This window comes from Salarias fasciatus, assembly GCF_902148845.1.
Source record: "Salarias fasciatus chromosome 23 unlocalized genomic scaffold, fSalaFa1.1 super_scaffold_20, whole genome shotgun sequence".
In the NCBI taxonomy this organism is placed as follows: Eukaryota; Metazoa; Chordata; class Actinopteri; order Blenniiformes; family Blenniidae; genus Salarias; species Salarias fasciatus.
The window spans coordinates 1,867,447-1,894,988 of record NW_021941230.1 but is presented as its reverse complement, the minus strand read 5'-3'; the positions used below and the strand labels follow the sequence as shown (position 1 = coordinate 1,894,988).

Below are 27,542 nucleotides of genomic sequence, written 5' to 3'. Positions count from 1 at the left end.
CAGTGTGTGGATCAGGATCACTGGGTTCTACTGCCAGATGTATTTTACAGTGATGGATTGGTCAGTCAGCAACATTCACCCTTACTGGACTCACCGTCCACCAGATACACCCCATCCTCCTGGAGCCCAACCAGGCTCTCCAGACAAACCTGGGTACCTGCTATTAAGCATGTTTCCACAAACTAAACCCTCTGAACCCCCGCCCCATGTCCAGACCCCTGATACTCCAAACTCCACACTATCATGATTCTTCCACTCATGAGCTTTCTTTTACTGTAAAATGTGTTTTCATAATAAAAGACAAAACAGTTTAACATAATAGATGTCATGATGAACTCAGTCTCCTGGGTATTGAGCAGACAGTAACCCTGCTGTCACTTTCCAGATGTAGAGACTGACTGATGATGTTTGAAGCCAGGACCTCCTGTTGATGAGACAGGCTCTCTGAGCAGCTGAGCCACAGCGCCTCCTTCAGCATGGTTTTAGTGCTGCACTGCCTGGCTGTCAGATGGACCATCAACCATCAAACCCCCATGAACAGAAAACACCTGACCTGGACCAGTGATGGATCCACTTCCATCAATACTGACCTCCAGCAACCAGCCACACTCCACAGTCCAGACTGTCCTGCTGAGAGAGGAACAGGCTTCTCAGGAGTTTTCCTCCTGGACTCACTGAGCTGATTCACTTCAGTCGTAATCAGCAGAACAGCTGAAGGAAACAGGGGATGTAGCTCAGTGGTAGAGCTCCTGTTTAGCATGTAGGAGGTCCTGGGTTCAATCCCCCAGCATATCCAGACTTTATGCTAACATCAATATCATCAGCAAATTGATAGAGGCTGAGTGTTAAAATCCATCTCTAAACAAAGAGCTCTGAACATCCAAGAAGATCCTTCCAGCTAAATAGAACATAGAACTGCTGCCAGCGAAACTGTTGGGGAAATCCTTCTGTTGTTGGCATAAAGAATTTCTGAAAAAAAATCATATTTCCCTCAACAAATCAATGTTGAAGTTGTTGAAATTCCTTCTCCTTGTCTTCTCTGCCATGATTGAGAGTAAACTCCAGCGATCAGCAGCTTATTGAGATCAAATCTTCCTGAGGTACTGTGACCATTCATGGTAGAAAGTGTGTGTGTGGAGGGTGATATGAGGTGAATCCACCTGCACAGCCTTCCAGCTGGACTGGATTATAAAGGGAAAGAGCTGCATGGTTTATAAATCAGATGCTGTTTCTGCTTTTGGTGCTGGTAGACTTTTAGGTGTGGATCCTCCACAGTGTGTGATCAACGAGGCCCCTGGCCTGCAGAGTCCACATCTGGTTCTTCCTCCTCTGAGTGAGCAGCATGGAGCCGGAGCTCCTTCAGCAGCTGTGTCACGTTGGTAAGCCAGGTGTGGCTTCGTTCAGCAGGCTGAACCTGTGCTGACGCTACGGGGTTTCCCTCCACGTCACTGGGGGACCCGGTCGCTCCTCCACCACAAGATCATCACTCTGAATCTGAGGAGGGTTTCCACACTCGTTACCCTCACTTTTAACTGGAATATATCAAAACAATCCTATTTATTTTCCTCTGGTGGACAAACTTCTTCTTTTGACCAAACCTGAAAGCAAAATGAAAGGGATCCTGGTTGATGACTGAAGGTTCAATCCATTTGTAGGAGAGGGTGACGATATTGAAGGGCTCGTCCGGGAATTGAACACAGGACCTCTCACACCCGAAGTGAGAATCATCCTCCCAGACCAACGAGCCAACTCGCAGGTCACATAAGTGAGGCAGGGTGGTGAAGACTCCTGACAGCCTGGACAGGTCTTCAGGTCGCTGCCTGAGTGTGTTTCCTCAGCTGGTCCTCGCTGAGCGTCCTCAGGTCCTCCTTTGTCCTCTCTCTGTCTCGTCCAATCAGGAGGGAGGCTTTCCTCCAGCTTTTCTCTCATTGTGCTCAGGTCTGTCTAACATCTGGTCTGTGGGCCCAAACCAGGGACTCCAGAGGCTCCAGTCCGGACGGTGAGATGACTGTGCAGAGAGTTGAGTCATTGTTCCATTTTCAGCTGCAGCAGGATTGAAAGAGACGTTTCACTGGACGCTGCTCCAGGATACAAAGTTTAAAACTGACATGATGTTGAAGCTGGACTGATTTTGAAGATATTACATTTCATGCAGCTCTTCTATTTATTCACACTAAACATTTGGATTTGTGGATGTTTGAGCATCATTCTGTTGTCATTTCTCTGCTCTGACCTCCTCCAGTTTCTCTCTCAACTAAAATCACTTTGACAGCTGATTAACTCTACAAACACATTTATTAATGCATCCCACTTTTTCACCATTTTTCTGGAGAATTCACATGTTGATTTTGTGGTTTATAAAGGCCTGGTTGCAGTTTGTCAGTGACTTTGATCCAGAATAGTTTTCTGTGGTAAATCTTTGTATATCAGCTTTATGTTGTATTTCTTCATTTTGAGAAAAAATCTCCATATAGAATAGTGGGCATGTGGCCTCAGACCTGCTGGGTATTTAAATGATAACATCAGAGTGTTTCAATTCAATATGATGGATTCTGAAGCTAAAGTCTAAATGATAAAGTCCAAACATGCTCCCCGATCACAGAGTGAGTGTAGACAGAGGTTTCCTCAGTGTTGCAGCGTCACTCAGCCATGACCTCCTGCTGGCCGCTGTGCTGCTGAGTCCCTTCACATCCTAAATGAAACCACTGGAGGACTCAGCTCTGCTTCTCTCCAGAACCATGTCCTCCAGCTCTTCGTCTGACAACACTGTTTTGGTCTGCTGCCTGAAAATAGGCCGTTACACTGCAGAGGCTTCAAGAGGAAACACTCACTCTCACTGTTTTTGGTGTCTGTTTACACACAACAGAGCTGGAGACACTGAAAACAATACTTTTTAGAAACTCTGCGCCAAGGTGGAACTTCTGAGAGCTCTCAGGCTCCGTCTCCTTGTTGACCAGTGGAAATGCTGCTGCTGGTCATGAACATGAGATCAGACAAACCTCCCAACACAAAGTCAGAGAAGCTTCTGGAGTTTTAAACTCAAAGGATCCTGGTTGATGAGCAAAGCTGAAAGCCACTTGTTGGAGAGTGAATCTAATTCCGAGGGCTCGTCCGGGAATTGAACCCGGGACCTCTCAACAACCAAAGTGAGAATCATACTCCGGACCAACTAGCCCACATGTCCGAGGAGCCAGAAGGACTCAACTGAGTGTTATAAATAAAAGCTGAAATAAATGACATGAAATATATAGAATAGTAAAACTAACTACTAGTATTACTGCTTCCGTGATAACGGAGGTGTATGAAGGGCTGCCAGTCCCATGGTGTTCTATAAACTCCTCGTTTTTGGTTGTTTTTATCAGAACGGTTGGTGTCACCTGACAGCACACTCCATGTGTTCACCTGGGACTTTTTATTCCTCTATAAATCCAAATGAAGCCTCATTCTGCTCTAAATAACCATGTAAACACCCCAACCTTTGGAATTCAGTCTGAATCTGAATGAACCCGGCGGTTCGTTCTCCTTTGGAAGCTGAATTATCTGCTGATGAGGCGACTTCATTCTGGTCGTTCTGCTCCGTCGTGATGACGCAATATTCCAAGATGGCGGCCCGCGGTTCCGCGGTTTCACCGTCGTATGGAGACGGTTGATTTAACGGCAGTTTCAGAAGAATTGGATATAATGAAACGAGCGGATCGAGGGGCGCTGAACGCCGACATTTTTAAAGCTACAGCGTCAAGTTAATCCCAGAAGAAAGAGAGAAAAACGCTGTTTACTTCCTGGAGACTTCTGTACGCACAGAGACGGCCTGTCCAATCAGGATGCTTTGCAGACCGCGGCGTGAGAGAAGATTTAATCCTTCATTTATTCCATGTAAACACAAAGCTCACTAATATAATTCTGAATGACTTCATCAGAATGAACCAACTGCAAACTAAAACATCCTGTAACCTCGTCAGTGACTCGCTGGACCGCTGCTCTTCCTCCTGACTTTCTGCAGGCAACATGAGCAGCAGAGCAGGAGAGACGTCTGCCCCCCTCCCCCACACACTCTGCTCTAAACAAGTGTCCTTCAGTGGCTGCATGTCCCCATCGTCCTCTGCTGAAGAGCCTTGTTTTCATGACAGAAGCATCTCTTCACTCCTTCCTCTGGGCCGTTGGCCCCTCTGAGGGTTTTACAGGTAGAAAGGCCAAACGGCCCTCTGGGGGACTTCTAGTGTTGAATCTTTCTGTTCTGCAGAGCATCAGAAAATGGAAAGTCATCTCTAATGTTTCCTCTTCAGGACATGGAGCAGTGCTCCAGTGGCAGCGGCAGTAGTGTTCATCGTCACGCCGTCTCCCAGAGATGTTTCTGAGGATCCAGGCGTTCCTGAGCTCCAGAGGACGACAGTGAGCTGCTGAGTTCATTCATCACCAGATGTTTGGGGAACATTACAATCCTGAAGTTCAGCACACTGTATAGTTCCTACTGAGAGAAAGATTCTCATTTAGCTTGATTCAGAGACTCATCATGTATTCTCATCTATAATAACTTGTATTGTCCTTTAACTCTGACCGCTGTCTGTGTGTTTCAGTAAAGGTGAATTACTACAGCTGACCAGTTCTTTCCCTGATCTCCACATTGAAACACAGTCAGAGCTGCATTAGATGAACATTTCTGTCACATCCAGCCTGAGTTCTTCACACTACTTCACATGAACATCATTCTAGATGCTGTGTGTTGCTGCGCTACTTATACAATGGAGGGTCACTTTTCAACATGTCCAACAGGAACACCATGATTTAAAAGCTCCTTTAAAGGACCGTACCACTCACCATCTTTAGTTTCTCTGTGTAGCTCTGTTACAGTGGATAATAACTTCATCAGAGAATATCACTGACATCTGCTTCTCCCTGATGAGAGCTGAAACATGTTTCAAGGCCGCTGCAGGTTGAGTTTTATAACAATGAACTGGAACTGAACTGAAACCAGAGTCAACCTGGAAAGCAGGAGAAACAGTTGTATGTTCACCGCTCCAGTGGAATGCTGGGAAAACGCTTGGTAGTAACATGTACAACATTTTATGTATTGGGCTCTAACATGCAAACCCCCCAGTGTCGTCCTCGTTACTGTTGATTGTTTCATGGGTTGAATCAGGAATGTGTCCTGAACATGCCTTTGTTTTTTAGAACTTACTAAACAGATGCGTCGATGCTGTGAGGACTCACTCAGCAGCTCTGAGTCCACCGAGGACGAACATGAGCCAGGAACTACTGATGACTGGGAGGCAGATGGACCAGAAGTCCAGCAGCAGAAACGGAGGAACGGGTTCTGAAAAAGGCTTCTGTCAGCTCACAGGAAGTAAATGAACAGAAGCCAAGAGAAGCCGGACGCACAGCACCACGGGCCGGTGAGAACTCCAAAGGATCTGCTTCATCTGAAAGTTCAGATGAGTCAGTAATGAAGCTAAAGGAAAAGAAAGATGGCGGCAGACTGTACAATAAGAAGTACTACTGTGTCTGTTGTGTTCAGCCTTTGAGCAAAACGACACGACACCTGAATCAAACACAAGATCATGCAGAAGTCGTGAGAGCATCTGAATTTCCAAAAGGCTCCAAAGAAAGAAGAATACAGTTGATTTGCGCTGAGGAATGGAGGAACCGTGCCCACAATGCTGAAGTTCTTAAAGAACGGAAAGGGATTGCTGATCCCAGACAGCAGTCAGCAGTTCCTGTCAGCCCAGTGAACCTGCACTGTGTGAACTGTGAGGCCTTGTTGAAGAGAAAATCACTGTGGATGCTGATGAAAAGATGCCAGCTGAGCAAAGAAGCTGCGTGTTTGAAGCCTGGAAGAACTGGAGTCCAGCTGTTTGTGCGTTGGCCCAGCCATGTCCCAGATGGTGTTAAAGCATCTGTCCTGGAATCGGTGATAACTATGAATGAAGACGACGTGTCAGGGTGATCCGAAAAGAGAGATGCATTTGACGTTTGGGGAACATCTGGCAATAAGAACGGGCAGGACGTAACGAAACATGATACCATCAGAGAAAAGATGAGAGAGGCTGGTAGACTGATACTTCAGGGAAAGCTGGGGAGGCAAACTGAACAGAGCACATGACTTCTTTGTAGCAGCCATCTCCCCCATGTCATAGAAGCTGTCGGAGTGTTGCTGGCTGTGAGGAGAAAACGGGCTTCTTCTACGAAACCCCGTCTGTGGCATTGAAGCTACAACCTTAAAAAGTTGGCTCATGTTGTTGAATGTGAAAGCAGTGATCGCGGTGAGGACACTGCCTCGTGATGCTCAGGAGTTCAAAACAGATTTGTGGCACTAAATGGATGAGAGCGTGTCAGCCCAGGCACTGAGGAGTCTGAATGAGGCAAAGTGGAATGCTCCCAAACTTCTGCCCTTTGCTGAAGATGTGAAAAAATCACCTGCATCTGGACAAGCAAAGGAAGCAGAATCAAGCAAAGCTTGCAGAACAACCAACAAAGAAGAAGTGGGCAGAACTTTCCAAACTGACACTCTGTGAAGTTATAACATAAACTGTCTGTATGATTTCTGATCTCCTTGTTTTTATGGTGCTGTGCCATGTCTGGATCTCTGTGATTTTATACTGTGAAGCACTTTGTGATGATGATCTGTGAAAAGTTCTATATAAATACATTTTAACTGACTTGCTGACTGGAGATTCAATACAATTCTACAGGAAACACTTTTTCTAAAATAAGATTTAGACTGAATATGTTCGCCACATCGACACCAGAATCAATCTGCATGAAAATAAACATCACCCAACAAACTAAGGTATGCTGTCAAAATGTGTTTTTACTAAAACAATGTGTGAACATCAAAGCTCAGAGCAACAATTCATGTGGTTCCAAACATACAGGTAACAATGAACAAGTCTATTCTTCCAAAGAGGAAACGATGGTCTGATGAATGATCTGAAAAGCAACAAAAACTGGCTCTTATTGTTCAGCAGGAGCCTTTTTCTTCATGGCAGTGATTCGATTTCTGATGTCATTTTTCCTCCAGTCCAGCGGCGGTCTCCTCTGTGCGTCGGGCTCTACATTGATACACTGCAGACAGTCCATCTTCTGCTGAACCTTGCAAGTGTGTGTGAAGTCCATCATGTGTGTTTCCACAGCACGGACCTCGCTGTTATCCCACTGACGTTTAGAGTTGTCTCTTTTAAGACGTGTCTGTGACATCTCTATAAAGAAAAGAGAAAAGCTGATGTCAAGTCACCCTTCTGTCAGGACCAATGTTAAATGTGCAAGGACAACAGCGGTCATGTGACAAATACTGGAAGACCATGAGCAGCAGGTTTTACTACACTAGTTTTTCTTCTTTAAACACTCCTAAAAAGGTGGCATAGTTTGTGATTTTAAAATACACAAATTAATTTTGAACTAATCTGAATATAATGTGGATGAGGGATGTTAACTACTTTTACTAATGATCCACAAAGGCGGCAAAAGTTCTCACACTCTGTACTGAAGTAGAAGTGCAGATACTTGTGTAAAAAAGACAACTCCTTCACTCAGGGGAAAGTACACACTCTGAAATTTACTCAGTATAAAAGGTGAAAATGATTTTTATTGTGTTAATTATACACAATACTTGTTTGATAACTTGGCAAAATGAAAAAAAAAAATAATAAAAAAGAGTGTTGTCAGTGGACTGAAAGCTTGAATGTGACTGATCCAGCTTCAGGCTGACGACCCGTGCAGCTGCAGCAGCAGCCAGAGGTGATGGAGCCGTTCATCAGCAGACAGTGAAGGTAACGAGACTCTACTGGAGACAGAAGGTCCTGAACAGACTGAAGGCTGCTGGAGTCTGACTGGACCACAGCTTCCTGTCTGTCTGTCTGATGCTGTCAGTCGTCGTGGCGCTGTAATGTAATGTCAGCTGACAGTCTGTGTGTCTCTGGTTCTGTCTGTTTTACGTTGTGTTGTCACGTCCGTGGAAGCTGAACAGAAGTAACAAGTTATTTTTAACAATGTGAGGAGGAGAAAGTACAGATTTTTGTGTTCAAATGCAGGGAGTCAAAGTAAATAATTGTCAAAAATAAACAATCAAGTAAAGTACAGATACCTGAAAAATCTGCTGAACTACATGACAAAGTATTTGTACTTTGTAACTTCCCTCCTGGTGATCCAGCACAGCAGCCTGCTGTAGGACTGCTGCAGCAGCTGACTGCAGAGCAGATTCTGTCATCAGACACAGCTGTGGGGTTTTACTGGATACATTACTGTCACTTCATACAAACAATGAATCCTGTCTTTTATTGACCTTGATGGAGAGCGGCATCAGAGGAAGAGGAGAGCAGTGGAGACGTCCCCTCTGCCTCACGGTGGTCTTCAGCTGTGGTCTCTGTGGCTGAGCCGACACTGGCAGGCTCGTCCTCATCACTTCATACGTCTGCTTCTTGAGAACAGTCGACTTTTTCTGAAGTGACAATGGAAGAAAAGGACAAAAAAGAAACCTTAAGAGTAGCATCCTGAAGACAGAAACCTATATGGACTTCCTGCTTTACTTAAGTTACACATTTACACAAAGTCATTTTTTTATTAATGTTGTACATAACATGATTAGACACACTGCCAATGAGGAAAAACATGTAAACAATACTTGACAGTCTACATTTGCATTCCTCCAATGTGAAACAGATTGTTAGGATTCTTCATCTTTATCCTCAAACAACCAAACACAGTATTCAGAGTTTGTTCCAGTTAAATAGCAGTGATGATGCATTTCTCATGAGACAATAGCCATGGCGAACAGCTGACCTTCATTCTACTAGTATACACACATCCATACCTTCAGGGTCAGTGTCATCAGGTCAGCTGTGGTCAGCCTTCATACTGTGAGAGTGTCCCCTTCTCCACTGAGCTCATCCTGGCAGGCTGCAGTGTTCCCTGTGGAGGCGCTAACACTGCCTGAGCTCACGGATGTCAGGACCCAGAAAGTCTGCAGGTTGGTCTGACTCATGTTCTTGAAGGTTGAGGACCTGAGACATTGTAGCTGTGTGCTTTGGCAGCCATGTTGATGCTGAGGCCTCTGGGTTTTCAGCACCACTCTCCCTGCAGACTTCTGGATGCATTCCCCCCCTCTGGAAGCGGACGAGGCTCCTGGTCCAGCCAACATGGAAACGTTCTCTTTGAGGACTCCACACATCTCAGGAGTTTCAGCTGGGAGCTCCATGGCTGAGAGCACTGATGGCTTCAGCAGCACAGGGACTCCTCTTCCTCGTTTCCCCTGATTTCTACTCTGGTGGAGAAATCACACCTCTTCTTCTCCAGAGGGGGGGACAGGCCTCCATGCTCTTGTTGAGTTCTGACTTTTTCCTGCCATGAAAGTGAACGACTCCGTTCTTGACACCTCTCCAAACAGTCCAGCAGGACGTTCATCAGACGTGACGATGAGAGCTGTGAACTGAATGAAGGAGCTACTTCACTGGAATAAAAGACTTTCAGGATTCACACACATTGAACTGAGTGGAGAAAAGCAGATGTTTCCAGATGTTGAGGCTCTGTTTCCTCAGCTGGTCCTCGCTGAGCGTCCTCAGGTCCTCCTTGTCCTCTCTCTGTCTCGTCCAATCAGGAGGGAGGCTTTCCTTCAGCTTTTCTCTCATTGTGCTCAGCTCTGTCTAACATGTGGTCCGTGGGCCAAGCCAGGGACTCCAGAGGCTCCAGTCCGGCCGGTGAGATGACTGTGCAGAGAGTTGAGTCATTGTTGCATTTTCAGCTGCAGCAGGATTGAAAGAGACGTTTCACTGGACGCTGCTCCAGGATACAAAGTTTAAACTGACATGATGTTGAAGCTGAACTGATTCTGAAGATATTACATTTTCATGCAGCTCTTCTATTTATTCACACTAAAACATTTGGATTTGTGGATGTTTGTTCATCATTCTGTTGTCATTTCTCTGCTCTGACCTCCTCCAGTTTCTCTCTGAACTAAAATCACTTTGACAGCTGATTAAACTCTACAAACACATATATTTAGCCATCCCAGTTTTTTCACCAATTTTATAGATAATTTACATGTTGATTTTGTGCAACTGGTGGTTATAAAAGTACCTGTGTTGCAGTTTGTCAGTGACTTTGATCCAGAATTGCATTTGTAGTAAATCTTTATATATCAGGTTCTGAAAACACTACTTTTTAAAAAACTGTTCCCAAGGTGGAACTTTCTGAGAGCTCTCAGGCTCCGTCTCCTTGTTGACAGTGGAAATGCTGCTGCTGGTCATGAACATGAGATCAGCCAAACCTCCAACACAAAGTCAGAGAAGCTTCTGGAATTTAACTCAAAGGGATCCTGGTTGATGACCAAGGATAACTGAAGGGCTCGTCTGGTTCACCTTCATGCAGCCACGTCTCTGTCAGGAACATCACATCCAGCTCAGGAAGGAAACTTCCAGACTGAGTCACGGTTGTCAAACAGCGCTTGCTGCTCGTACATCAGTCAGGAGAGTTTATTTTCCACAAGCAGAGACGCCACAGGAAACACAAGAAACACAGTCACTGTATTAGGTTGATGCTTCAGCACCATGGACAGATGGACAGCACTGTTTACTCTTGTGTGTGTGTGTGTGTGTGTGTGTGTGTGTGTGTGTGTGTGTGTGTGTGTGTGTGTGTGTGTGTGTGTGTGTGTGTGTGTGTGTGTGTGTGTGTGTTTCGGTTAATGTTGGCTTGCTTGTGCCTTTTCTGGTTGTTTGCACCTTCCTCTGTTATTTCCTATTTGTTCCCCTCTGTTCTCTGTTTCTTTTCTTGCTGGTCTGAGTGACTGGCTCCACTGGAGTTTGTATCGTCCCTTCTTTCAGTAAAGTAAAGCAGACAGGCTTCCTGTCCACCATGGCTGGGAAAGTGGAGCCTTGTCTGACTGACTTACTTTGTTTTTTGTCAGAAATGATAGACTTCTTCCATAAGTTAATCAGACGATGTACAAGAAGCACTATCGTGGCCAAAAATAATTTCTCAGGTTTAATTCATATTTAACAAAAAGTGTCATGTCCAGAATGATTCACACTCTTCTCAATAATCAACAGCAAAGCCTTCATTAGCTTTACAGCGATCAGCCTCTTCCTATAACTACTGAGCAGCTTCTTCATGTCTCCACTGGGATTTTTAACCATTTAGTTTCAGCAATGAACTCTTTTTTCTTACATATCCTCCATTTAGTCCTCATAGCATTCCCCTCTAAAGAGGGGACACTGCTGCTTGGAGTTTAGGGTGTCCCTTCATTAGAGGAGAAACTGTGTCAACACTGAAGATCCATCCTCCACTTTGAAATAGTTTTCGTGGCAGCATTTTGGGTCCCAGTGGAAATAATGAACGGCAACCGAGTGACAGGAAAGACAAGGACAATATGTAAGAACTGTCAGAGAATAGTCCTGAACACCGTGACTAACAGGAGCACTGTGCTCTCTGCACTGATAGAGGAGGACTCTGGTTACAGTTTTACATCTGGTGTTTGCACTTTGAAAAAATAAACATTTTATTTCATGTGTGGAAAGAAGTTCATGCTCAAGCTTCAGCCATGCAGGGATGTACATGATAAAAGATCTCAAAATGCAACTTTATTGTTTTGTGACTGTTACATGAAAAAGTCTGTTTTTCCAGTCATATATTTTATCATTTTAATTTTCTGAAAAGTAAAGTGGAAATCTGGTCTGATCTCATGATGGTGAACCCAATGCTGTGTCTCGTCTCATGAGCTGAGCATCTCTTCACAACCTAAGAAATTAAAAATTAAAAAATAAATCAATCTAGTAATTGTCCTCTGGGCTGGGCCTGTCCTGACAGACAGGTTGGACTTTATTCCCACCTGGACAGTTTGGTATTGAGGTCAGCTGCCAGCAGAGAGCTGAGATCATGATCAGGATGTTTGAGACTTAATGTGTGAGTGCTGTTCTCTCTGGAACATGATGGGATGTTTACATTAGATGTGTGTGTGTGTGTGTGGTGTGTGTGTGTGTGTGTGTGTGTGTGTGTGTGTGTGTGTGTGTGTGTGTGTGTGTGTGTGTGTGTGTGTGTGTGTGTGTGATTCTCACCAAGTCCCTCACAGCTGTATTAAGTAGATTCTTCAGCACCATGGACAGCTCTATCAGTCCTTTTCCTCTGGTTCCTTCTCAGTCTTCCTCCACTCGGTTCTCTTTGTTCGGCCTTGGCCCCGGTCGCTTTCCATCATACAGAGTAACGACTTGGTGTGGGTGGAGTCGTCATAACAACACAACACGAAACTTGAGTTTTTATGAGACAAACAACTTTGACTGCCATGGAGGCTACAGTGAACCTGCAGCTCGGTCTGATGGATTTCCCAGAAGATCAATGTATATGAAGACATACTGCAGACAATCAGCCCTGAACATGAATAATATCTGTGTTATGACATGGTCTGTCTTCAGTTAGGGTCAAACACCAATGGAAGAAAAAAGACAATGATGATGCTGATTTGTTGACATGATGGCAGGTTTGAACTTTGGGCTTCAGCAGTAAAACACTTGTTAGAGTCACTTGTATGTTTTCCAGTCAGGAGAAGTCGTCTGGTTCAGCTGCTGTGCTCTGTGGGCCCCTCCCCCCACACTGTGGACTCCACACTACCCCCAAAGAGAGGCTGGATCCACAAGCAAGCAATGCCCCTCTCCTTGTGGATGGGGAGCGGGGATCTGTTCATTTATATTCCTGATCGATCAGTAAACCTTGTGTAAGTCAGTGATGAAGAACCAGACGTGTTCAAACTCCTTCGATGTCGCTCTTGAAATCACCCATGACACATTTAGGGGCATCTGGGGATTTGGTTTCTAATGTGTCCAGCGTGTTTCGATGTGCTCTGTGGCTGTGGATGCATTCGCTCTGGGCTGAATATAAACCAAAATAAAGAATAACAGAGGGAATTCCCTTGGGAGGGAGAATGGACGTGGAGAGACAGCCAGCAGGTCAAAGGTTCAAAGGTTCACCTGTGAGTCTGGAGTCTCGGTCCAGCCTGACAGGGGACCCCATCTATGTGCAGACTGTCACTGCTGTCCCTCCATTCAACCATGTCTCAGTAAAAGCAAGCATGAAGCAGTCTGGTATTCATACATATGAAGAACATTATCCTGCAGTTCATCAATCTTATTATGCAGGAAGTGCATGTTGGCAAGAATCACTGATGGAAGATGTCTAATGTCCAAAGAAAAACTGGACATTAGACAAAGCTCCTCTCAGCACAGAACGACCAACCACTGGAGCAGAGACCCAGAAGCAGACTGTGACTTCATCAGCTCTCCCAGCATGCCGTTGGGCTCAGTTAGGGCCCGTTCACGTCCTGCAGGTCTGTTTGAAGTGGTTGAGGTCAAACTGACCATCATTCAAGTCATCATGACTCATGTTTTCATCTCCTTCAGTCAGGATGTGGTCATTGGATGAGCTCTGTCCAGGCTGTCAGGAGTCTGGATCACCTGCCTGATTTATGACCATCAGTTGAGTCTTTTTACTCTGTGAGCGTGTCGGCTCGTTGGTCTCGGAGGATGATTCTCACTTAGGGTGTGAGAGGTCAGGGGTTCAATTCCCGGACGAGCCCTTCAGTTGTCATTGCTCTCTCTTACCAGAGGTTTTCAGGTTTGGTCAAAGAAGAAGTCTGTCCACCAGTGGAAAGTAATCTGATTACTGTAGTCTTCAAGTGAGGAACCCTGTGGGACAGGAGGACACCCAGTCATGGAGTTTGGACATTTAAAGAGCAGCTGCAGCCTTTTTCATTCCACTCTGACTGAAGGAGTCCTGCTGCTCAGACTTCATAACACTGCTGTATTAGTTGTGTTTCAGGAGGAGGCCAGAGGGGGGGCGCTAAGAAAGGCCATGGAGAGGATTGTGGAGGAGCAGCAGCAGGTCAGCTGACTGACAGCAGAGAGAAAAGTCTCATATCCACAAAGAATCAAGGCCTTTCTCTGAAGCAGCTGTCTGCTCCAGTCATTTGAATCCAGGCTGAATTGTTTTCAACACAGCTGTCAACAGAGCAGGAAACAGATCAGGAAGAAAGTAGGAACAGAGCAGCAGACAGACCACCAAGAAAAGATCCAGGAGAGTCCAGGAAGAGCCGCATTTTCATCCTCTGCTTTTCAACAAATAAACCATCAACTAAAGAGAAACTAGCCTGACTGGAAACTCTGTTTCCTGCTCTGTTGGTTCACTGCTGCTCCACCTGTGGAGTCCTGATGACAACTGGAAAACTCTCTTTACTGCTGTGACGCCAAAGAACTGCTGACTGCGGCTGTTTCCTCCGTTTCCATGGAGACCAGTGGCAGCAGTTTTCTAAAAGTTGTGTTTTCAGAGGCTGTGAGCAGCGTGGTGGTGGAAAGAGGACGGAACAAGAAACAGTTCAACAGACTTTATTAGAACAAACATTGAACATGTTCCCAAATCAATCCAGTCAGGAGGGAATTCTCTGTGTTTCCTTCTAAACCAATGAAACAAAGCTCTCAAACAGGAAAAGAGTTCTCTGACTATCAGCTGACATCAAGACTTCAATCAGGAGTTTAAGCTTCAGAGAAGATGAGAAGAAAACAGAAGAAACAAGAAACCAGCTTCACTGAATATTGATCAAAATAGAGTTTTTATGAACAAAGAGGACAAATGAATTTGGACTGTTTCAAAGATTGTGTCTAAGATCTGTGTCTTAGTAGTTTGATCATTTTTACTGAGCTGCTAAACAATTAGAAATCATTGAAAGTTGAGGATTGACTTTAAAATGTGATTGAGAGAAATGAAAAACTTCACCAAGCAGAGAATTACATGACTGAACAATTCATCATTTTTCTTCTGCAGTCAGTCCAAAAGTTCTCCTGTTTTCTGTCACATGACTCAGAAATGAAGAGATTTAGTCTGGAATCACTTTGAAAATCAAAGCAGATTGTATCTGAGAGCATGAGAAGAACATCTGGACAGTTGTTTCTACACCAGTCTCGCAGAAGCAGCAGATGTTGTTGATCTGAAAACGTTTTCTGAGTGGTTCTTTGGATAAATCTCCTTCAGGATGGTGAAATGAGGGAGAGCAGCAGGGCTGAACGCTGAATCTACTGATGCTCCATGGTTCCATGCTGGACTCTCACAGCTCTTCACACTGCACCACTGACACTCAGCAGCTCTTCTGCTGCTTCCTCTGTCACTCAGTCCCAGAGGTTCGTCCCGTCCCAGCTGCAGAGAGATGAGAGGTGGTGGTCAGAGTGTGTGAAGCAGTGAGGACTTCAGTCCTGTTCAGAGCAGCAGTCAGCAGCTCAGAGCTCATGAAGGACCACCACTGTCAGACCAACACAACAAGCCTGTGGCTCCTCTGATTGGCTGACTGTGTGTCCTCTGCTGTCCAATCCTGAAGCTGCTCAGCGTTCTCCTCTCACAGCCTCACTGAGAGTCAAACACTGGATCTTTGTTCTCACACTGACTCTGTTTAGTCCAAACCTGCTGAAAGCAGCATGGACTCACTCCAACCATCTACTGACCTCAGAGTCTGCAGGCTGCAGTCTGGACTCTGCTGGAGAGCAACCAGCTGCTGCACATCTGGAGACTGCAGCTGGTTGTTATCCAGGTCTAGCTCCTTCAGGTGGGAGGGGTTGGACTTCAGAGCTGAGGCCAGAGAAGAACAGCTGATCTTTGACAAACTGCAGCCCCTCAACCTGAATAAAGACAGAAAGCAGCAGAATCAATGAGGAGGAACCAATCAGATGTATTGATGGAGAAATGAGCAGCTCCACATTACTGAGTCCTGATCAATGAGCTGTTCTGTTGTTGTGGATCTTCATCACACACACATTCACACTCCTCCTCATGTCCACACACAGCAGTCAGCTGCTGCTGAGCTCAGTCCACTCTCTCACTGCAGGATCAGAGTCTCAGATCACAGCTGCTGACAAACATTTCTCCTTCTACAACAGGAACAGACAGTCAACTGACCTCAGAGTCTGCAGACCACAGAGTGGACTCTGCAGAAAACCACACAGCTGAGAAACTCCTGAATCCTGCAGAGGGTTCCAGCCCAGGTCCAGATGTTCCAGATGTTTCTGGAGGGAGGGGTTGGACTTCAGAGCTGAGGCCAGAGAAGAACAGCTGATCTCTGACAAACTGCACCACTCCAACCTGAATAAAGACAAAGTGAGATTAGAGGACAGAGTTTGCGCGCACACACACACACATACACACACACACACACACACACACACACACACACACACACACACACACACACACACACACACACACACACACACACACACGTCACACAACAACAGTGTGACTGGTGATATCCCATAATGAGCTGACATGCTAACGTGTTAACATTGTGTCAATGTGTTTTGAAGCCATTTGTCTTTCAGCTGTTAGCTTGGCGCTAGCTTAGCTTCATGCTGACTTGAACTTTCTCAGTGGAATAGTTTGGTCCGTGCAGCCAGGTGTTCTGCAATGAGATCAAGTTCCTGATGGCGAGCTCCCAATCAAGGCCAGGAGCCTGAGAACAAGTGCTGCCCCCACATGGTCTGGGAGAAGCTCTGCAGCCTGTTCACTCTCCTCCTCCTCTGACTGAACTCTGAAACCACATCCCATCCAGACCTCACTGGACTGACTGGACACTTTCACAACTCTTCATCCGCCAATCCACACTGGAACCCTGTGAAGCTCAGTCAGCTGTTCAATTCTGCCATGGAGGAGTGAAGAGCCCAGCCGCTACGCTGCTTTGAAAGCTGAAGGTCAACATGGAGTGTGTCAGAGGTTCACAGTCAATGATCCACTGCAGCTCCTTTCTTCTTCTAGCAAGCTTTGAAATGTGGAGCTGCACACGGCTCTGCCACAGTCACAGGACTAAAGAGCAGAGAAGAAGCTCCGTTTCTCCTGGAGATCCTCAGTGTGGATCACTCTCAGATCAGCCTGATGTCTGACCTTTAGTGTCAACACTACTTTACTGAACACACTCAAACATGGAGTCTGACCTCAGAGTCTGCAGACCACAGAGTGGACTCTGCAGAAAACCACACAGCTGAGAAACTCCTGAATCCTGCAGAGGGTTAAAGCTCAGGTCCAGATGTTCCAGATGTTTCTGGAGGGAGGGGTTGGACTTCAGAGCTGAGGCCACAGAAGAACAGCTGATCTCTGACAACCTGCAGTCCTTCAACCTGAATAAAGAGAGAAAGAAGTGAGATTAGAGGACAGAGTTTGATGTTGAAGTGGCTGAGAGCTGAAGAAGGTTCAGACTGGAAGAGTTTAGAAATGTAAAGTCCAAACAGCTGAAGCCTCCAGGAGGAAAAGAGCTCTCATCAACATGCTGCAGAGCTCAGTCCACTCTCTGTCCACACTACATCTGGAATCCTCCTGATCTCCTCTCAGTCCTTTGCCTCCAACAGATTCTCCCTTCAGACAGTGAACTGACCTCAGAGTCTCCAGGTTACAGTTTGGACTCTCCAGTCCAGAACACACAATCTTCACTGAGGAATCCTCCAGCGTGTTCCCACTCAGGTCCAGATGTTTCAGATGGGAGGGGTCAGAGGTCAGAGCTGAGGAGATCACTTCACAGTGAGGATCAGAGAGTCCACAGCCAGAAAGACTGTAATGAGACCAGAGAGGACAGGACGCTATGAGAGAGGACACTTTGATGGACTGTTGGACATCAAAGCTTCACTTCTTCACTTTGGCTTCATGTTGACCTGGAGGAGAACCTGGAGGAGAACCTGGAGGAGAACCTGGAGGAGAACCTGGAGGAGAACCTGGAGGAGAGAACACTGAGTTCTTTGGACGACCCCAGTGGTGACGTTTCCCATGATGCTCAGAGCCGAACAACAAGAATGGGACTCTCTCTGCTCTCTCTCTCTCTCTCTCTCTCTGTGTGTGTGTGTGTGTGTGTGTGTGTGGGTCAGGGATGAACTAATCCAGGCTGCTCCAGACTATGATTGGACTGATTGGAGTGTCATCGAGCCCCCATCAGACCCGGCTGTTTTCATGCACCAAGGAGAGCAGACTCGACAAGTCTCACAAAGAAGAGGCTAGCTGGCTAACGAGGATTTCAGGAGCTGACGTGCAGGAATCAAGCATCAAGAACATGTTAAGAAAAAAATGAATAGCATAGCTTCATGTTACCTTGACCTGTTCTCCTCCTGCAGCCGCTGGAATGGCATTCTTTTTGAGGTTCATTCTCTGGATCTTCTGGCCTTCATTTCATTCCTGAACTGGGAAGAAGTCCTCCGATGTGAAGTGGGCACTCCACACCCGATAATTCAAATGTGGTAAAGTTGGAACGAAAGTTACGAATGTAACTACGGTTCTATGAATCTCGGATGACCGCCAGAGGCGGTGCTTAAAGCACTGGAATGTTCCCTTCGCGCATGCGTAGTTCGAGTATGTATACCAACAAAGTCCCTCGTGACCCCTGGGTGACCCAGGAACTGCTTAAGTTCAGGGCTACACCCACCACTCGTCTCCGACGGAATCTTCTCGCGTAACCACGAGGATTCCGAGTGACAGAGTGCTCTGGCGGTCATCCGGGATTCATAGAACCGTAGTTACATTCGTAACTTTCGTTCTATTTCATCCCTACTGACCGCCAGAGGCGGTGCTTAAAGCACTGGAATGACGTATGCCAACTTGGTCACGAGGAATCCCAGAGACTGAAAAGCCTCTGCAGGGCCCAATACCAACCGCAGTGGATGCGGAGGCACAATGGCCAACCTGGAGGACCTGGAAAAGGTGTCAGGCATCGTCCCAACGGCGAAAGCCCATAGCCCGCCCAGGAGCACCCCCATCAGGGCGACCCCTGGCGTGGAGACCTGGTGTCCTGGTGGAGTGGCAATGCACACCCTTGGACAGAGGCCGCCCAGCGGCCCGATAGAACGGCAAATGGCGTACACAACCCAGCGGGACAGGCACTGCCTGGAAAGAGCAGAGCCCCGACTCGGGCCACCGTAGTGGGCAACAAACTGGTCAGATGTCCGCACATCTGCCACAGCATCCATGTCGCCTCTCAGAGCTCCGACTGGACACAAGAGCCCTGGCAGGCGCGCCACCCGCTCCATCCGGGCGCCACCGGAGGCATGCCGGGTGAATAGACAGAGCGCGCAGCCACACGCTACGCCGTGGTAACGGCCAGCATAACGTCGTCCTACGCAACACATACTGCAGCCCTGCTGCTGCCAGAGGTGCAAAGGGAGGCTGACAAGCTCTCCAGCACCAGACGTAGATCCGAGGTGGGTGCCCGTGGCCCCCAGGGGGGGTAAGCCTCAGAGCCCCGCTGAGTAAAGCCCACACCAGAGTGTGGTCCCCAATCGCGCCGCCGGCAACCATGCATGGCGGGCTGGCCCGCCGCCACATACACCCCCAGGGTGAACGGGGACTGGGCTACGTCCAAAGACTGCCAAAGTCCAGGACCGCGGGGACTGGGCAGGGCACCGGGTTGCCCCCATGGCTGTTGCACCACCGTGCAACCAACCTCCACCACTAACAGACAGCCGCCAGTAGAGGGCACCCTAGCATCCGAGGCGGCTCGCGAAACAGGCTTCAAACAGCTGCTGAGCAGCGAGTCGGGCCCCTCAGTCGCCAGCCGCAAGACAGAGAAGGTGAGGACGGGGGTGCCCCACCCGGCCACCGCGCCGAGACAGCAGAACCCTCCTGCTGAGAAGGCGCCATGGGCTGCTGCAGAACAACCGGCAGAGCAGAGGAAACCAAGCCCGTGCCGGCCAGCAGGGGGCCACCAGCAGCACTGTGTGCGTGTGAGCCCCTCTGAAGCACCCTGATGGGCGTCGACCAAGAAGAGGGGCCGGCGGGAACGTCCACCGAAGGACTTGCGGTCAAGAGTGCACGAGCGCCTCGTGGCCCAGAGGCCAGCGGCTCTCGTGGGGTTAGGAGGAAAGTGGCCACCTCCTAAGCACCCCCCAATGCACATATCCCCCATGGAGGCACCGCCCCCCTAGTGTAGGATCCCAACAGGAGAGGGAGTCCGTCAGCGCGTTGAGGCCCCTGCAGGCACATGACCTGCAGGCCGGCCAGACAGGACGCCAACCGGCCTCAACGCCACTGGGAGGCCTGCCATACCAGACGGGCCTGCCAACGAAGCCTGGCTGATGCTAGGCCCAGTAGGGGAATGGACCCCCCGGCGGGCACCGCGGCCACCGCCCTAAGCTGGCCATGTAACACCACAAGCAGGGTCCGTACAAGCCCAGGAAAAGGCGACGCACGGCCATCACCTGCTAGAGGCTCCAGGCCGACACCAGGAGCGCGGCTCGGTAGAACAAGACGGGGCCAGGGCGATAAGCTGCAGGAAGGAAGCGCACGCCACCCGCACAGCCGATGCAACATCACCGCGTCAGCAAAGCAGCGGAGCCACATCCGGGAGAGGGAGCGGCCACATGGTGGCCCCCACTTCCCTCTGTCTCACAGACAGCACCTGCTGGGAATGAGGCAGGGGCGGATACAGCCGAACCGACCCCCACAGTGTCGGTCAGAGGGTCAGGAGATAAGGTTAGTGCAATGCGCTGAAGAAGGGGGCATATGTCGCCTACACAGCCAGTGCACGACGGCAAGGCCAACAAGAGGTAGCCGCCCTACGCTCAGGGGAGGGAACAGTGGCACGGCAGTGGCCCCTCGCTCCCGCCCCCTCGCCAGAGGTGCCCTGCTCCAAAGCAGGCACCCCTAAGCCGGAAGAACACAACAGTGCTTCTACTGGCAGCGCCCAACCAACACTCACCGCGTGGCAACTGCCACCGCGGGGTCCTACAGCAGGGGAAGCAGCACATGCGACCCATAACTGAGAGCCAGCCAACATTAGTCCTACCGTAATCAGCAAAGATCATGCTGACAAGCCAAGTGAGGCGCGCACAAACAGAGCTCCGTCCAGGAGGGGGACCAGCTGCTCAGCAGCCCCCTCCTCCATCAGCCCCCACAGTAGCGCCACCCACCAGAGTGGGGGCGCGGCACAAATCACCGGGCCAGCAGCTCAGAGAGCTAACCCAGGTGGAGTTCTCTGCGGCCGCCTGCACCGTCTGCCTGCCCCGCGGTGCCACCCGCCGGCAATGGTGGGTGCACGCAACAAGTCGATACAACGGCAGTGTGACATGCTGGGGGAGGGGCGGACGCCGCCCGCACAGCGGACGCCACGTGATCAAGCCCCGGAAAACCAGCTGAGGCCATACATGGGAGAGGGGACAGCTGCACAGCGGCACCACTGTTGCTGTGCTGTCGGAGCGGTACCAGGCCAGAAGAAACAGCAGCATACAAGAAGCAGAGGGAGGAGGAGTGTGTCACCTGCACAGTCAACCTCAATCACCGGCCAGCAAGCTGGCAGAAACACACCCTGGAGAGGGACGGCTGCCCCCGGCAGCCCCCCTCCATCAGCTGCCACTAGGTCCACCGCCAGGAGCGAGGTGGGGGGCTGTGCAAACAGCACCCAGAAGGCAGTAGGACAACAACGATGCAGTAAGCTGAAGGAAGGCAGCCCACGCCGCCTGCACAGCAAACGCTAACCACCGGCCAGGGTCCCAGCTAAAGCCACGTCGAGGAGAGGGAACGGCTGCCCAGCAGCTCCCTCATTCAAAAGCCTCCAAGGTGGCACCACCCAACAGCAGCGGGGCGTGTATTGCACACCCACCACCAATAGTGAAGGGGGCGTATGCCGTCAGCGAAGCAATGCAGAACACCAGGCCATCCAGGAAGGGAAGCTCAACAGCTCCTTCCACCGTTTGCCAACGCGCCACCCGACAGCCAGGGCGGGTGCGTGCAATAGGCCAGCACAATGGTAGCGAGATCAGCTGAGGGACGCTATAGCCGGCCCTACATCTGGCATATGCTGCAGGCCAGCCGCAGCCGCGCCAGGCACAGCACCCAGAGTACACCCCCCGGCCCTCAGAAGGGGGGAGGGCGGGAGGCTGATCCCCCGACACATAACATACCTCACTGACTAGGCGCCTAGCTGAGCTAGCGCCGTGCTCCGCGGCGGCAGGGGCGGGAGCACCCAGCACGCTGCAACGCCGCCATTTCTGTGACACACCACAGAGGCTGGGCTGACTGCTTCAATCAGTATCAGGGAGCCTCGACAGGCTCCTGGACTGGCAGTGGTGGGATCTGAACCCACGCCTCCTGAGAGAGTGGAACCTTAATCCAGCGCCTTGGGCTCATCGGCGCAATCAGAAGCCGAGCCAGTGGTCTCAGCGAGCCCCGCACGCGGGGGGGCTCAATGCGGCTCCACAACAGTCAGAAGCACAACATCACACCAGCCAATCGCTTCCTGCAGCCGGGCGAGGAACGCGAGCAGCGTCCCTGCGCCCCAAGTTACCACCGACCACGCCGCAACGGCCGCGGCCGTCATGTAAACAAGCCCGGGGGGAGCAGCCGCTCCCCCAAGCACTCACCATGAGGAATAGTAGATTCAGCAACCTTACCGTCCTTCGGAGGTATGAATGAATCTCTCACCACAGGCGACGCGCAGCGCCACCGAACCAGATGAACGGGACCGCAACACGTCACAGCCTTTGGAGGGCACAAAGGAGCTCCGACCTCGAAGGTCACAAGGCTCCCAGCGATGGTGCATCACAACGCCGTACAGGCTCGTCCCGTCAGGTGTACACGAACAGACGCGAGAAGAAAAAAGGAGACGAGTGGTGGGTGTAGCCCTGAACTTAAGCAGTTCCTGGGTCACCCAGGGGTCACGAGTGACTTTGTTGGTATACATACTCGAACTACGCATGCGCGAAGGGAACATTCCAGTGCTTTAAGCACCGCCTCTGGCGGTCAGTAGGGATGAAATAGAACTTTGATGCTGGGTTCCGTGTTGAGCGTTATTAGCCATAGCTTCAATAAATCCCGGTCACGAAGTGGGAGCCTGTGAGCTCAGTGACGTCCAGCTGGTCATTTTACTTTCACAGCCAGGATATATGCACACTGGAACCATTGTACCAAAGTTACAACCTGCTGAAAATAAACTCTGACTGCCTAAAAAAGTCGATCGAGATGCCGTGGTCTGACTGCAGAGCAGAGACGCTACTTCCATGTAAACAAACAATGAATGTGCGCCACGGCGCAGTGTGATGACATCATCGCTTCAGAGTTCCCGGAGAGTTGCTCAATCTAGCCGGTTTACAGACTTCCCAATAGCGCTAAGTGATGCTGACTTAATAAATTTACATGTATCTACCACCCTACAACAAACATAAGAGAAAAGAGCGTCTGTAACGGCTGCATGTCGGTGCCCCGCCCGCTGCCGTTATATGGATATGGGAGCATCTAATTATCTCCGAACCAACTGCAAATCACACGAAAGTCAAACGGGTGAGTAAATGTTGTTGTGACGAATGTGAAATAAGGTCCAGATTGTAAAAACGACCGTTCCCCTTTAAAAAGTCTTAAAAAGCATTAAATTTGACTTTTCAAATGGTGCAAGAACCCTGTCACTGTCTCATGTTGCCCTCACTGTCTCATGTTGCCCTCACTGTCTCATGTTGCCCCTCACTGTCTCATGTTGCCCTCACTGTCTCATGTTGCCCTCACTGTCTCATGTTGCCCTCACTGTCTCATGTTGCCCTCACTGTCTCATGTTGCCCCTCACTGTCTCATGTTGCCCCTCAAGGCTGGTCCATGCTTCACATGTACGCGTTTCCGCGTCTGCTTTGGAAGGTCCGCGCACCACCGATGCGGACGCGCTTTCTCCCATGCTACATTTTGAGCTCAGCTGTGCGCGTCTCATGCAGGCGCGGTGATCCACGCAGCCTCGACAAGCTTTTCCGGCTCTACAGACTGTTTATCTGCTCCTTTATTACGGATTATTTAGAGAAAATTAAGCACATACATTGCCAGTACATTATCTTTAAGTATTAAAGTTTATTTAGCCTTTTTTTTCTGTTTCTGAATCGCGGGGGCGGCGCCGGAGCGATTAGTTACTTTTTCACTTCTGTCTGCGGACCTTCTCCTCCCTCCAGACAGTCTCTCTCTCTTTCCATGAGTTTTTCACTCTTTTGGTGTCTTTAAGTGGAGCCATCAGGCTGGAGCTACGTGTACTTTCACTTTTACCGTCATGTTTTGTTTGCTCTGGCGTTCTGGCGCAGGCGCACACTTCCGCGACCTGCGCGCAATGCGCAACGCGGCCTCAATTTCTGGCTGCTGCGCGGACGTCCGCGCGGACCCTAGCGGACAGGAATTCATGACGATTTTTACGTCACGCGGACCAACGCGCAACGCGCACCCACGCGGACATGTGAAGCATGGACGGGCCTTCACTGTGTCATGTTGCCCCTCATGTTGCCCTCACTGTCTCATGTTGCCCTCACTGTCTCATGTTGCCCCTCACTGTCTCATGTTGCCCCTCACTGTCTCATGTTGCCCTCACTGTCTCATGTTGCCTCTCACTGTCTTGTTGCCCCTCATGTTGCCCTCACTGTCTCATGTTGCCTCTCACTGTCTTGTTGCCCCTCATGTTGCCCTCACTGTCTCATGTTGCCTCTCACTGTCTTGTTGCCCCTCATGTTGCCCCTCACTGTCTCATGTTGCCCCTCATGTTGCCCTCACTGTCTCATGTTGCCCCTCACTGTCTCATGTTGCCCCTCATGTTGCCCCTCACTGTCTCATGTTGCCCCTCATGTTGCCCCTCACTGTCTCATGTTGCCCTCACTGTCTCATGTTGCCCCTCATGTTGCCCTCACTGTCTCATGTTGCCCCTCACTGTCTCATGTTGCCCTCACTGTCTCATGTTGCCCCTCATGTTGCCCCTCACTGTCTCATGTTGCCCCTCATGTTGCCCCTCACTGTCTCATGTTGCCCTCACTGTCTCATGTTGCCCCTCATGTTGCCCCTCACCGTCTCATGTTGCCCCTCACTGTCTCATGTTGCCCTCACTGTCTCATGTTGCCCCTCATGTTGCCCCTCACCGTCTCATGTTGCCCCTCACTGTCTCATGTTGCCCTCACTGTCTCATGTTGCCCCTCACTGTCTCATGTTGCCCCTCATGTTGCCCTCACTGTCTCATGTTGCCCTCACTGTCTCATGTTGCGTTGCTGTCTCTCAGCTTGGTCAGACTGCTGAGCTGTGAAAACAACACTGAGTGAAATGTTGAGCAGCTCTTCATTCTGGACCCAGTTCAGAGTTCTGCTCTCACTTTAACATCATTCAACACATTTCCTCTCAGGCTTTAGTCTGGTTGCTGCTGAGCCTCACATCACTTCTTTCATCACATGTTTACAGTGTGAAGAAGACCAAGAGAAGATCTGCTGACTTCCACAACATGGACATTTGATTTCCAGCTGCTATGAGGGCTGATCAGATGGATTCCAGGAGGCAGCTGGAAACATTTCAGTCTCATTAGAATATTACAGACAAGAAGAGATGAAATGTGAATCAGAACATGAAGGAAGACTGACAGTCCAAGTTTGAACCAACTCTGAAAACTGAGTCTCTCTGGAGGGTAGAGGAGACTTTTAGGAGCAGCAGCAGGTTTGATGATATTAATATTGGAAACATCAAAATGTACATTTTTTGATTGATTGAATAATGAAGTGAGACTCTCTGCAGTAGAATGGAGCCGTTAACAGCTGAATAATAATCAGTCATAGTCTGAGGCAGCGGATCAGACAGTGGACTGATGGGTTCTTCAGGACAGATCATTGAGGATCATCTCCACAGAGGAACTACAGGAACTACTTTCTACAAACATCACTGAGACATTGATCATGAGGACATGTGGACTCACTCAGCCTTCCTGCAGTTCTTCACAGCTGGGATCAGTCTCCGTCGTCCTTCCTCTGATGTCTTGTACTTCTTCAGGTCCAACTCCTCCAGGACCTGGTCTGACATCTGCAGCATGTAGGCCAGAGCTGAGCAGTGGATCTCAGAGAGTCTCTTCTCTGATCTGTTCTCTGACTTCAGGAACTCTTGGATGTCCTGATGGACTGAGAGGTCCTTCATCTCCATCAGACAGTGGAAGATGTTGATGCTTCTGTCAGGAGACACTTGATAACTGTTGATCACCTTCAGGTTCTTGATGACTCTCTGGATGGTTCCTGGACTGATCTCTGTTGGACCCAACAGACCTTCTAAGAGTCTCTGGTTGGATTCCAGAGAGAGGCCATGAAGGAAGCGGACAAACAGGTCCAGGTGGCCGTTCTGACTGCTGAGGGATTTCTGCAGGACAGCCTTCAGGAAGTTGTTCAGAGATGGTAAAGTGTCATGTTGTCCAATAAAGGTCTTCAGCACGTCTGTCTTGCTGTTGGTGAAACAGTGGAACATGAAGATTGCAGCCAGAAACTCCTGAACAGTCAGATGGACGAAGCTGTAGACGGCTTTCTGGAAGATCACAGACTCTCTCTTGAAGATCTGAGTACAGATTCCAGAGTACAGCGAGGCCTCAGTCACATCCAGACCACACTGCTCCAGGTCTTCTTGGTAGAACAGGATGTTTCCTTTGTCCAGATGTTCCAAGGCCATCCTGCCCAGCTTCAGAAGAAGCTCCCTGTCAGCCTCCGTCAGCTCCTGTGGACCCGTCTCAGGTCCTTCATGGTACTTGAGCTTCTTCCTGTGTGTCTGAAGCAGCACAAAGTGGGAGTACATGTCAGTCAGGGTCTGGGGCAGCTCTCCTCTCTGCTCGCTGCTCAACATGTGCTCCAGAACTGTAGCAGTGATCCAGCAGAAGACTGGGATTCCACACATGATGTGGAGGCTCCTGGAGGTCTGGATGTGGGAGATGATTCTGCTGCTCAGCTCCTCATCACTCAGCCTCCTCCTGAAGTACTCCTCCTTCTGGGCGTCAGTGAAGCCTCGCACTTCTGTCAGTCTGTCCACACATGTTGGAGGGATCTGATGGGCCGCCGCCGGTCGGGAAGTGATCCAGACCCGAGCCGAGGGCAGCAGATCCCCCCGGATGAGGTTAGTGAGCAGCTCGCCCACCGAAGACTGTCGGGAGACGTCCAGCAGCCGCCGGCCGCCGCTGAAGTCCAGAGAAAGTCTGCTTTCATCCAGGCCGTCCAAGATGAAGAGCAGCTTGCAGACGGCCAGCTCCTCTGCCGTCAGCTTCTGGAGCGTGGGATGGAAAACAGCCAGCAGCGAGAGGAGACTGTACGGCCGCTCTCCCAGCAGGTTCAGCTCCCTGAAGGAGAGCACCACCAGCACACTGACATCCTGGTTCTCCAGGCCCTCGGCCCAGTCCAGACTGAACTTGTGCACCGAGAAGGTTTTTCCGCTGCCGGCCACGCCGCTGGTCACAACCACTCGGATGTGTGTGTGCTGCTGGGCCCAGGCTTTGAAGATGTCCTGAACCCTGATGGCAGTGTGATGGAGGCTCTCCTTCCTGGAAGCTGTCTCCAGCTGCTTCAGCTCAGGTTCCCTCTGAAGCTCCTCACTGAGTCCCTCTGTGATGTGGAGCTCAGTGTAGATCCTGTTGAGGAGGCTTCCTCCTCCTGCTTCATCACTTCCTTCAGTCACACGTTCACATCTCCTCCTCACACTCTTCTTATGTTCTTCTAGAAGCTGCTGCAGACCCACACCTGCTCACAGACAACAACAACAATCACACTGCACACAAACAACAAGCTTTCATGTCTCTACAACACAACAACCAGTCCAGTGAAGAC

General features: G+C 49.5%; 1 protein-coding gene and 1 non-coding gene across 2 annotated transcripts in view; one reads left to right on the top strand and one right to left on the bottom strand.

Moving 5' to 3' along the window:
- LOC115384139 (NACHT, LRR and PYD domains-containing protein 3-like) overlaps window positions 1-27,447 on the bottom strand; it is a gene marked incomplete at its 5' end in the record, with an annotated part of 256,996 nt that extends 229,549 nt beyond the window's left edge. Inside the window, 2 exons of the mRNA XM_030086473.1 lie at window positions 17,378-17,551; window positions 25,667-27,447. Coding sequence (XP_029942333.1) covers window positions 17,378-17,551; window positions 25,667-27,447 — 1,955 coding nt within the window. The remainder of the gene's footprint in view (window positions 1-17,377; window positions 17,552-25,666) is intronic.
- Window positions 724-796, top strand: trnaa-agc (transfer RNA alanine (anticodon AGC)). The gene has a single exon. It is a non-coding gene; the product is annotated as a tRNA-Ala (tRNA).
- Window positions 27,448-27,542: the final 95 nt, after the last annotated feature.